This window comes from Arachis duranensis, chromosome 9 (genome assembly GCF_000817695.3).
Source record: "Arachis duranensis cultivar V14167 chromosome 9, aradu.V14167.gnm2.J7QH, whole genome shotgun sequence".
Taxonomy (NCBI): domain Eukaryota; kingdom Viridiplantae; phylum Streptophyta; class Magnoliopsida; order Fabales; family Fabaceae; genus Arachis; species Arachis duranensis.
Window position 1 is genome coordinate 29,117,827 of NC_029780.3, and position 12,512 is coordinate 29,130,338.

Below are 12,512 nucleotides of genomic sequence, written 5' to 3' on the forward strand. Positions count from 1 at the left end.
GTTCAAACACAAGCCGCCATGACAAGGAGCTCACCAAAATGTCCAACTTACCGAGAATAAATAAAAGTGCTCGGTGGGAGACAACCCACCATGCTATGATATTCCTTTTCTGTAGTTTTTATTTTACTTCCCACACGTATGCGTGGGCGACACATCCGCATCGCATTCCTATCTCTTCTTTCTTTATTTCTTTCCTACTTCTTCTTCTTTCTTTCTTCCGTTCTTCTTCTTCCATCCTCCCATTTCTTTTCTTCCCTTTCTATCTTCTTCTTCTCCCTCTTTTCAAAATTCCACTTCTCATTTCTATCATTTTTATTCTCTTTTGCTTATTACTTTTGCATACTTTCATTCATTGCATTTTAACTTTGTGCTTATTCTTATTTTCTTTTCTAAGTTTGCTATTTTTCCATTGGTGTTGACTTTTCTTACTCAACTGTTGACTATTTCTTACATTATTTTGGTGCTTCGTGACTTGTTTTGTATTGTTGGGTGATGATATTTATAGGTCAATGCTTATCTTTAGTGACACTTGTATTCTTTGTGTATTGATATGAACTCATATTGTCTTTCTTGACCCACTCTTTACTATTTGAACTTGATGCTGCCGAGTACTCACTTCATGCTATTCACTTATGCTTAAAATTTACTCTTGCATCAAGTTTTAATTGATATGCCATTCGCTTATATTGCTTTCTCACTTACATGTTGTAGCTACCATGTAGTTGAGAATTTCACTCTTATTTGGCATTAGCCCCTGCTTATGATCTATTTGCTTTCATATTTTTATTTTTGGACTTAATCTTCTTCCTTTTTCTTACCTTTCAGGTTGGCCACTAAGAGGAGAAAGGAAAACTTCTTAATGGGGCGACAGACAAGTTCCACCGCACAATCCTTTGCAAGAGCTCATCAGTTGTAGCAACCCGCACCCTAATCCACCTTGTTAATCTTTGCATGTCTCGAGGACGGTGCAATCTTTAAGTGTGGATGTTAACCTTTTTGTTGATGTTCTTTCAGTTTTTCCTCTTTTAGAATGTTTATATATATATATATATATATATTTTTTTGGCAAATAAGTTTAAACAAGTTAACCTTAACCCAACAAAACTCACTTATATAACGCGCGCGTGAAATCACGTCGTTCCTCCTCCAACGTTTGTATCCATGATCCACCTCCTCCTTTTTCTTCTTCTTCTTCTTCTTCTTCTTCTTCTTCTTCTTCTTCTTCTTCTTCTTCTTCTTCGCGTGTTTCATCCTTATCGTCATTCTTTTTCTTGCTATTGTTGTTGCTGCATTTTTTTCTCCTCCGCTTTCTATTGATTTTGCAATATTATGTATTTTTCTTCTTTTTTTAATTTTTTCTTCCAAGAAGAATTATGAGAAAAGAAAATAAGAAGACAAAGAAGAAGCAGTAGCAGAAGATGAAGAGGAGGAAGATGAAGAGTTTTAAATTATGCAGAACTTATCAGTACAAATACACATAAATGTCTTAGTTTGACTCCGAAATTTGCTACAAATACACAAAAATATTTTCTTAATGCTGCATTTTTTCTTCTTTTTTTCTTTATTTCTTTCTTTCTTTTAGTTGAATGAATGTAGGTTTATCCTCTTCTAAGTAATTTTGCAGCATTATGTGTTTCTTTTTCTTTTTTGTTTGATTTTCTTATTTTTATTTTTGTTAAGAGAGTAAAACAAGAAGAGGAAGAGTTTGAATTATGCAGAACTTATCAGTACAAATATCTAAAAATTCTTAACAATACACATAAATGTCTTAGTTTTATACCATAATTTGCTGCAAATACACAAAAATATTTTCTTTAATACTGTATTATTTTTTTGTTTTTTTTTTCTTTCTTTCTTTAGTTGAATGAATGTAGGTTCATCCTCTTCCAAGTAATTTTGTAGCATTATGTGCTTTTTCTTCTTCTTTGTTTGATTTTTTTCTTTTTATTCTTGGTAAGAGAGCAAAATAAGAATAAAGTTGAGAAGGTAAAACAAGAAGAAAAAGATGAATAAGAAAAAAAAGATGATGATGATGATGTGATGATGATGATGATGATGATGATGATGAAAAAGAAGAAGAAGAAGCAGCAGAAGATGTGGAGGAGGAAGAGAAACAGTTTTGAATTATGTAGAACTTATTAGTCCAAATACACCAAAAATTCTTAACAATACATGTAAATATCTTAGTTTTGTACCGAAATTTGTTACAAATACATAAAAATATTTTCTTTAATGCTGCATTTTTTTCTTCTTCTTTTTTTCTTATTTCTTTCTTTCTTTGAGTTGAATGAATGTAGGTTCATCATCTTCTAAGTAATTTTGCAGCATTATGTGTTTCTTCTTCTTTGTTTGATTTTTTTTGTTTTTGTTCTTATTAATAGAGTAAAACAAGAAACTTGAGAATATAAAATAAGAAGAAAAATATGAATAAGAAAAAAAAGATGATGATGAAAAAGAAGAAGAAGAAGAAGAAGAAGAAGAAGTAAAAAATGAAGAAGAAAAAGAGGAAGATTTTTGAATTATACAGAATTTATCTGTACAAATACACCAAAATTTATTAACAATACACAAAAATGTCTTAGTTCTACACCGAAATTTGAGACAAATACACAAAAATATTTTCTTTAATGTTGTATTTTTTCTTCTTTTTTTCTTTATTTCTTTCTTTCTTTTAGTTGAATGAATGTAGATTTATCCTCTTTCAAGTAATTTTGCAGCATTATGTGTTTCTTCTTCTTTGTTTAATTTTTTTATTTATATTTTTTTAAGAGAGTAAAATAAGAAAAACTTGAGAAAATTCTATGACAGAAATTTTGGATCAGACAACTTCATTAATATGGCAAAAATTCTACGATAATGATAACACGATAATGATAACGACGATACGTATAAGAAGAAGACAACGATGACTATAATGATGATGATCATGGTGATAAAGATGATGGAGGAGAAGGAGAAAAGGGAAGGAGGAGAAGGAAGTCCAATGAAGAAGAAGAAGGAGGAAGAGGAGGAGGAGATGGTGTTGGTGACGATGATAACAAAAGAGAAAAATAATGCAAAAAAGAAAAAGAAAAAGAAGACAAAATATCAAGATTGACGAAAAAAGAAAAGAAAAAAATGTGCAATAGAAGGGCGTGAATGTAAATAACTTATTAGACTTATTTAATAAAATAACTTGTATGTAGAGATTAATTATAAACATAGAACACGGGAGGAGCATTGTCATAATCCAAAAGAATATCCAAACCACTACTTGTATTTTAAATTTAAAACATAATTCTTCTCCACATTTCAAAACCTTGCTAAATTATTACTAGATGACTCAATTATTTTACAAAAATAATTTCGTTAGGTAATCAATTAGAGATGCAGTTAACTGCAGTTAATTAGTAGTATCATTTTGAACTTTTTTGAGAGAACGTGAATTTAAATAATCATGAGAAACATCTAAAATATAATAAAATATTCAAATTTTTAAAAAATCATTATAAAATTATTTTAAAAATTTCTTATAAAAAACATTTAGAACTTAACAAAAAAAAATCCAAAATCTAACAAAATAAAATATTCAAAATTCTTTTAAAATTTCAAGATCTAATAAAACAAGACATCTAACAAAATATTGGAACAAAATCATCCAAAATTTAAGAAAAGAAACATCTAAAATTATTAACAAATCAATCAAAACACAAAAAGAAGAAACATCCAAAATATAAGAAAAAGAAACATCAGAAAAACATTCGAAAGTAATAAAAATAATTATCCAAAATATAAAAAAAAGAAGAAGAAATTCCTAATTAATAAAAAGAAACATCTGAAACATAACCAAAAAAACATAAAAACCTAACAAAAACGAAATATCCAAAATCTTTTTAAAATTTTAAAATCTAGCAAAACGAGACATTCAACAAATTATTGAAAAAACACCTAAAAAAAAGAAAATAAACATATAAAACGATTAAAAAAATCATCCAAAACCCAAAAAGACAAAACATTCAAAACATAGGAAAAAGAAACATTCAAAATTTAGGAGAAAGAAACATCCGAAACTAGTAAAAGAAACATCTAAAAAAAAGAACACTGTGTGCGGGAGAGTGGATAGCGATTGTGAATCACTTGGTGGTGCGCGGCTCCGAATCGTGCAGCAACACGAGAGAGGACGCGATAGAAGATGCGAGAGGGAATCGAATTGTGTAGTGAAACTCATGTAGACTGTTTCACGGGCAAGGTCCAAGAGAACTCCAAACGTTGCAGTGACGGTGGGCCGAAGAGGGAGCCAATTCGCGTGACGAGATCGACGCACCGGAGACATGAGGCGTCGCAATAGGCGAGAGGAGGAAGACGTCAAAAACGTGGCAAATAGAAGGAGATCAAGAAAAAAAATACGAAATCACGTATAGTGAGTGATTTGTGGCTTAAGGTTGTATGACTTAAATATTAAAAAAGATACAAAATTAAATTTTTTAATTTCAAAATCAAATTTTTTTAAAAAATTATCAAAATTGATTCTCTATACTTTATCTTGAAAACAACATTAAAAATTGCATTTCGCTACGTCAAAGCTGCCAACCATGACAACAGGAATTTAGTGTAAAATATCATCAAGGAAGGCGATATTTGCTTGTTTTGCTTAGTGTGCTAAACATTCTAGCCTCTGTATGTCAATCATGTGTTAGTTTTGACTTCGGCTCAAAAAAATAAAAATAAAAATAAAAAAGAAAAAAAAAGCACGTGTTATATTTGGATGGCTTGAAACTTGAGAAGCTTTATGATATATCAGCAGTGGAAGCAAGTGCACTGGAGAAAAAGACCAATATGGAATTATGGCTATTTTCCCAGCTTTCAAATAAAATAAAATAACAGTGTTTGAAAGCTCCTTCTTGATATTGACCTTCTCTTTATGTATATCGGCTATGGTCTACGACTCTTGTTTTATTCCCACAGTGGACAGCCCCACATGTATAACAAGTTGTATCTTCAAATTTGCCAGCGTCTCAAGAAAGCAACAAGCTAGCCTCCACCTCCCTCTTAGATTGAACCAAAATTATAATATAATAATCAATAAACCTTTCTTCTGTCTTCTTAAATTCCCATTTTCCTCTCATATATATACCCTTTCGTGTTCCACTAAAAATACCAATATTAATATCAGTTGTTACTATTTCTGAAACCCTGGTATGGGAATGTCTTTAACAAACTTCGATTCTTTGCCTGAGGAATGTGTCTCTACAATCCTGTCCTTCACTTCTCCACCTGACGCATGTAGATTCTCAATGGTATCCACATCCCTTCGCTCTGCCTCTGACTCTGACATGCTATGGCTTACTTTCTTGCCCTCTGATTACCGTTCCATCTTTTCGAGATCCATGACACCCCTCGCCGTTGATTTATCCTCACGTAAGAACCTCTTTTACGCCCTCTGCCGCCCCCTTCTCCTAGATGGAGGCAACACGGTATGCTTAATTACCCAAACGCACACCTTTAATTAACTTGACTCATTTCATCAAGCATATATAGGTGTATATATACCCTGGTTTATTATTAAGAGTTTTAGTTATGGATCTTGTTCTTGCTTAATTAATCTTCCTTGATGTATAATTCGTTCAGCTTTCGACGCTCAAGCAAATATATGTAAATTATTTAAGTTTTTAAATTTAAAAACGGTAAAAATTTATATGAAATTATTTTTATATGAAGTTGTTAATTAAAAATAGTTAAATGATAATTTGATATGTTTGACTAAATTATTATCTAAGATTTTAATTAACAATTTTACATAAAAATAACTGTATGTGAGTTTTTACTTTTAAAAACATCTGTTTGCTATGTTTTAGAATCCTTTTGTAGTAGGATGAATTCTTTTTTTTTCCCTGTATGGTCGGTTTGAACAATTTATTGTAATAATAAAAATGATTCATGCGTTATATACAGAATCATTTTCAGTTCGACCTTACGGTTGCTTATAGGCGAGTTATAACATAGAAATTAGTTCTCCAATTACTTAATTTCAGAAAATAATTTCTTATTTTTCTATTATATACATGTAGAGCTTCAAATTGGATAAGTTTTCGGGTAAGAAATCTTATATCTTATCTGCAAGGGAGTTATCCATAGAATGGGGCACCGATCCAATGTACTGGAGCTGGAGACCAATGGCTGAATCAAGGTAATTAATTAGTTAATCAATTAATCTTTAATTAGCTTTAATTAAGTCCTGCCTTTTAACTTAAGCAAGTACAACTAATTAACTAATTCAATTATCTATGCCCGAAGTAATTGTCATTTTCTAAAGTATTATATTATAAGGAGTGTTAAGATCAGTAATTTTTGTGATTTGTAGTTATCAAGTAGTCATCAATGATATTTTTAATAGTGTGAGATTTCATCCAATAAAATAAGATTACTTACTTTTCTTTTACTAATTATATGCTGGTCAGAATTTAATAAAGTTGCTCATACCTAAACTTTTTCTTATATTATAGTATCTAACTAGGAGTTATTTATTTAAAACATTTTGAAGATTCAAAGAGGTGGCTGAGCTAAGAACAGTGAGTTGGTTAGAGATTGAAGGCAAAATCAACACCAAGAATCTAACACAAAACACGTTATATGGTGCATATCTAATCATGAGGGTCTCACACCGTGGATATGGCCTTGATTCTGTGCCTTGTGAAGTAACAATTATAGTTTCAAACAGGGTAATTAAGAGTGGGAAAGCGTATCTGTGGCAAAAGGATGAGAAGAAGGGCATTAAGGAGAATTCTCTTGATGGAATTCCTGTTCCTTCAAGAAGAGAAGATGACAATGGGTGGATGGAGATTGAGATTGGTGAGTTCTTTAGCTGTGAAAGGGATGAAGAGGTCAAGATGAGTGTCATGGACATTGGTTACCACTTGAAGGGAGGGCTTATCATTGAAGGCATTGAAGTAAGACCAAAATAAGTTTGTGAAAGGCTTCTATATTGTGATATCTTTTCTTTTGGGTCACGTTTTAAGATATTTACGTGGCGTTTATTTTAATATTCAAAAACTTTTTATCTAATTCTTAAATTATATTTTGTATTTATTAATATCTAAATACTTATTAAGAAGAAAAATAGTTGTTAGATCATCGAGTTAACTCTTAAATTTGGTGGATTTACAAATTTATATTAACGTGAGTAAAATAGGTTGAATTTGACAAACGAACTTGTTAAATTTGTCCAAAAAATAAATCGAATTAAGATTTTAATCTTGCAAAAATTACACAATTTTGGTAGGCCAGGCCACTGGACTAACTTTTTTTTCTTTTTTTTCATTACAAAAGAGAGTGAATAAGAATATAAGGATATTTATTCAATAGTTAAAAATTAAGATTTCTAATCATAAGTTTGGTTGGTCTAATAGTTAACTCATTAGTTCATTTAAGTAAGTGTTAGGGTTCAAATTCTGTCTTATGCATGCAACAACCCATTGGCGGACAAAAAACCTTTAAATAGAGCTCCGATCCACAACGGATTAGTTTTTGACTTGTCGAATTATGAGTGCCATAAAAAAATTTATAATCATATATATTTTATTTGAGCTTAAGATGTAAATGTTACTTTGTTATTAGACATGTGTATTTTGATTTGGTTAGATAATTTTTGGTAGAGTAGTGGTGAAAGAAATAGAAGATTGAGAATGAAGTAGGAGCGTATATGGTCCGATCAGATACGAAGATTCAGTCTAAACCCAAAGGATTTTAGTAAATTTTAGCCTAGTTTAAAAATGACCCGGTCAAATATAGGGAAAAATAATTTTATCTGTTGATGTCTATCAATTGAGCTTGGGTCAAAGCTTGATTCTCCTAATCCGGCCAATTGAGGGAGAAAATCAATTCAAACCAGACTTACAATACCAATTATTCCTCTTCTTCATGCAATCTTTAGGATACATTCTCTCAAGTCTTAATTTAGTCCCCAACCTCAAACCATTTCATTCTTCTTCTTCGAATTTGGCTGCCACCTCCTTACTCATCACCACCAACTTCTTCCATCTTTTATTCTTCTTTTTTATCTTGTTTTGCTCACTGAATTATTGTTCTACTTCACATAGTTGATACTGTTATACTGCTTCGTCTTGCTGCTATCTTTGGTCTGCTTTATTGTGTCTCTGTTTATTGTCACCGTGCTTTCTGTCTGCTTTGTTGCCACTATCGTCGTTTTTGTTATGCATCTTTATTCCTTGAGCTCGTATCATTTTAGATCGAGTGTTTTTGGAGCTCGCGCTTTTTCTTTTGTAAAATTTTTGGTTTATTTCTTTTATATGAATAGTTGTTGATTTTGTTAGAGATTATCTACATGAAAAAATCGAAGGAATTTAATAGGTGTGAGCTGATGATGATATTGTTTGATCTATTATGTTGTTATTTATTTTTTTTATCATCTCCTCTTTTAAATTGAGTTTAAATCTGATGTTGACCCAATATAAAATTGGTCTGAATCATTAAAATTTTATCAGATTTAAAATTAAATAAGAATTTATAAAACATACTCATACATAATTTAAGGACGAATCTGAACCAAGTCAAATCCGACTTACCTAAATCATGAATATCTATCTAAACTCCGCTAGGTAGACAATGAAAAATCTTGACAATGTGTACAATGGAATGATTTACTGGCCCACAGTGGATTAAAAAAAAAAGAAACACCCCTAAACTCTAGTAACAAAAAACTTTTACCCCCAACTTCAAATTTAAACCATCTCCTACCCACTATCCCTTTAGCAGCCCCAACAGCGCTGTTACCACCCTCTAGCAACCCTAGCAGCACCGTCACCCATCCCCCAGCATCCCCAACAACGCCGTGACTCCCCCAATTAAAATAACAATCCGGTTACATATAAAACTGATCAATCCTGAAAATGTTAAGTCTGTATGCTTCAACCAAATCCAATAAACTAATAATCCAAATACTCATTAAAACAACCATCTGCATATTTACTGCATTGAACATTTGGATAATTTTAATTATACTTATGTAAATAACCATCCGCATTAGACATAAAAATAATCATCTGCCAACCTAGTGTAATGAACATCTGTATAAAAAAAGGTTTTCACTTTTGTACTTGATTCCCATTGTCAAGCGTAGGATAGGAGAGAGAAGAGTACATAGGCCTGCAACTGCGTAGGAGAGGACAACGGCAGGACCAGCGTAGAGATGAGCGGCGCACCCAGTGGTGACGAAGACAATGGCGCCAACCATGCCACCAATGCCGAAGGCGACGAGGTCATACTAGCGGAGAGTGTGGTGCATATGGAAGCCAGATCGGGCACGGAGGTAGGTCATCTCGTCGTAGGAGGTGGAGACTGCGACGGCACAGGTTGCAAGGCGAGAAGGAGTGTAAGGCTACGACGATGGTGGTTTGGAAAAGAGGAGAGAAGGCTTCGCGATGGCTGCGCGTTGGTGAAGTAGGGGCTGGCATGAAGACTCCTGTGCTCGGCGGAGGTCCTGGGCTCGTGAGAAACAGGGGAAGGGCTCGGACGCGGGAAGGTGGTGCAGAGAAGAGATAAAGAAAGGGGAGGCTCGCCGGCGGCTGTAGGACCTGAAAGCGTGGTTGGCGTGGATGGCAGGGGTGCTGGGAGCGATGATTGAGGTCTGGCGTCTGTGGTGGCGTGGCACCGGTGAGAAAGGAAGAGACTGGGCGAGAAGGCAGTCGCATCAGATGAGGGAGAGGGAGGCCGTTTTTGGGATTTACCTAACTATTGCAAATTCTTATTTATTTTGAATTTCAAATTGGTAATTTAATGTTAATTTGAATTTTATCCGTTATTGTAAACATTGTACACTAAATTTATTGGCTTCCCCATACTTTCTCGATCTATAAAACATAAATATTGGGTTTGATGACTTTAATGAGCAATGAATCAAAATTCTTACTAGGGGTGTCCGTAGTGTGGTTTGGATCGGTTTTGACTTAAAAATTCATCCGATCCGAACACTAATTTTACTTGCAGTGCAGTTTGGATTGGATGACTTTTTTAAAAAATTTGATCCAATCCGATCCAATTTCAAATGGTTTGTATTGAACTGAATTTGCGGTTTTGTAAACTAAAAAAATTAAATATATATAACAAGTTTCAACATCAAATTTTAAATAACTAACAATGACATAATAAGTCTTAACAATATCTTAAAAACTAACGATAACATAACAATACAAATAAAATATAAGTTAGTTAAAATAAATAAATAAATAAATAAATCATATTTTGAACATAAAATATTTAATAAATAATAATACATGAATAATGTAAAAATATATAACAAATTGAACATGTTATAAGTATATTTATAAATATAATAATAAAATAATAATATTGTAGCACATTGTGTAGTTTGAATTGGATTGGATCGGTTATAAAAAATAAATCTAAAATTCGATTCGATTAAACGGTTTGCAAAAAATATAATCCAATCAAATCGAAATTAGTGCGATTTTAATTAGTTTTCGATTTGGATTGGATTGAATAAGCAATTTAATTTGCATCGATTTAGATTTGAACACCTCTAATTCTAATTATATCTAATTCTATCTAATTTGTGTATATTCTTATTTTTATTAAACAAAATACAAAGTTAGTTTTTTATGTATCTCTCTTTCATTTTTATATTTCTACTTTTGTAATTATATCTCTTAAGACGATTCAAACGGAGATTAGAAAAATACGGCAGGATCATGTAGTGGAATTAATGGAGCATTATGTATCATCATTTGCGTGTAGCCAACGGAAGCAGATGTTAGTTTTGATCAGCACACGGTTTCATTCCTAACAATATAATGCAGCCAAGTGAACTCGGACCTCATCACTTCAAGCTAATCGCATCATAGGGTGAAAATAGGGGTGTATATGGTACGGGTCATATTCAGATTCGACTTGAAATATAGATCGGATTTAATTTTTAGATTCTAATCCGATGATAGACCTGACAAAATCTACATACCTTCGGGTCGGGTGAAAATCAGGTAAAATCAGATGAAAATCGGGTCTTTAGCATGTAAAAATCACCTAATCTCCAACCATTATTTCATAATTCACATAGTAAAATTCACTTAAAAAATATAATAAGAATCAATCTTTCTCTAAAATTAAAGTATAACCATAATCAATACTAATATTATCTAATAATACCAAATATTTAAATCAATACAAATAACACAATATTATGCATTAATCTAAAGTTTTATGCATTTTAAATATAAAACATTAACTTATAATCTTATAATGACTAATAACACAAAATATTAAAGTTTACAATATTTAAATTTCACATAAGAATAACCATCATCCATCACTAATAACACAAAATATTAATTGTGTATGATAATCAGACTACCGGGCCGAGTTCGAGTGACTCGAAATATGGCCCGGACCTAACCCGAAATAATAACCGGGTCTATTTTTGAGATCCTTACCCAACACTAAACCCGATAAAATCACACTAAATTAGTCCCTAAAGTATTCGGGATCGGACCGGATCTTCGGATTGGTATGGGACATGTATACCCCTAGGTGAAAATATCAAGAAAAAAAAATCATACATCACCAATCACTTTTTTTAATATTAAAAAAAATGAGAGAAAACTAATTTTTTTCTTTATTTTTAATATTATTTTTTCATTTTTTTAATATATTTTATAAGGATAAATTATTTTTTTATAACATTTATTTTTTTCTTATTTTTTTTCCATTCAAACACATTTAAAAAAATAAAAATTCACTCAATTTTTTTTATTTTTTTTTCTTTTTTTTTCCTTCTAACTAAACATAGTCTAAAAAAATAAATTTATTACTATTTTCTACCTAACACTACATTGTATTATTGAATTATTCATGTGTAGACAACACTCAGCCTTTAAATTAACGTAGTTTAATGTTATTTACTGAGACTAAAATCTGAGACATAGTTTTGTCTTAGTGATTTAAGATTGAAATTAAAATTTTATTTTTGAGATATAAAATTTTAATTTTTTAGTAGTTTTAAAAAATAAAAACACATAGGACTAAAATTTTTGGAGACAGAAACAAAAACTTAAAATTTTTTTTCTTAAAACCTTCATTCAAAATTTTGTACTTTAAATTTATCAATATTTTTACGATCTTCACCTCTTATCCCTAATTTCACCCCATTTTTTACTTCACTACCACATACATCTCTATTATCACCAAATTCTACCACCAATAATAACAATAAAACCAAAAGTAACAACAATTTCATATGCATATGTCCAAAACAGATTCAATAATCTTATAATACGAGAAAATTTTAAAATTGGAATAGAAAAAAAAAATGAGAGAAATTAGATGATAAAAAAGTCCATCAAATACTTTAAACTAAAATTTGAAAAAAAGAAGAAACATATCAAGAATTCGAACAAAAACAACACAACAAGCAAAGCAAAAAACAAAAGACAACACGACAGACCATTGGTGACACAACTAACTACTTGTGATGTGATCGAGTAGGACGCAACAAATACGACGGT

At 31.3% G+C, this 12,512-nt stretch overlaps 1 protein-coding gene across 1 annotated transcript; it reads left to right on the plus strand.

The window, feature by feature from the left end:
- Positions 1-5,109: 5,109 nt before the first annotated feature.
- Positions 5,110-7,069, plus strand: LOC107465282 (F-box protein PP2-B15). Its single transcript, XM_016084264.3, has 3 exons — positions 5,110-5,453; positions 6,048-6,166; positions 6,521-7,069. The coding sequence occupies exons 1-3, from the start codon at positions 5,178-5,180 to the stop codon at positions 6,939-6,941; spliced, it is 816 nt and encodes a 271-aa protein (XP_015939750.1). The 5' UTR covers positions 5,110-5,177; the 3' UTR covers positions 6,942-7,069.
- The last annotated feature ends 5,443 nt before the right edge of the window (positions 7,070-12,512 follow it).

Bases quoted from the DNA above. Each gene is read 5' to 3' on its own strand.
- LOC107465282 (XM_016084264.3), top strand. From the start codon at position 5,178: ATGGGAATGTCTTTAACAAACTTCGATTCTTTGCCTGAGGAATGTGTC. The intron at 5,454-6,047 runs GTATGCTTAATT...ATATACATGTAG, and splicing joins TCCTAGATGGAGGCAACACG to AGCTTCAAATTGGATAAGTT. The intron at 6,167-6,520 runs GTAATTAATTAG...AACATTTTGAAG, and splicing joins AGACCAATGGCTGAATCAAG to ATTCAAAGAGGTGGCTGAGC.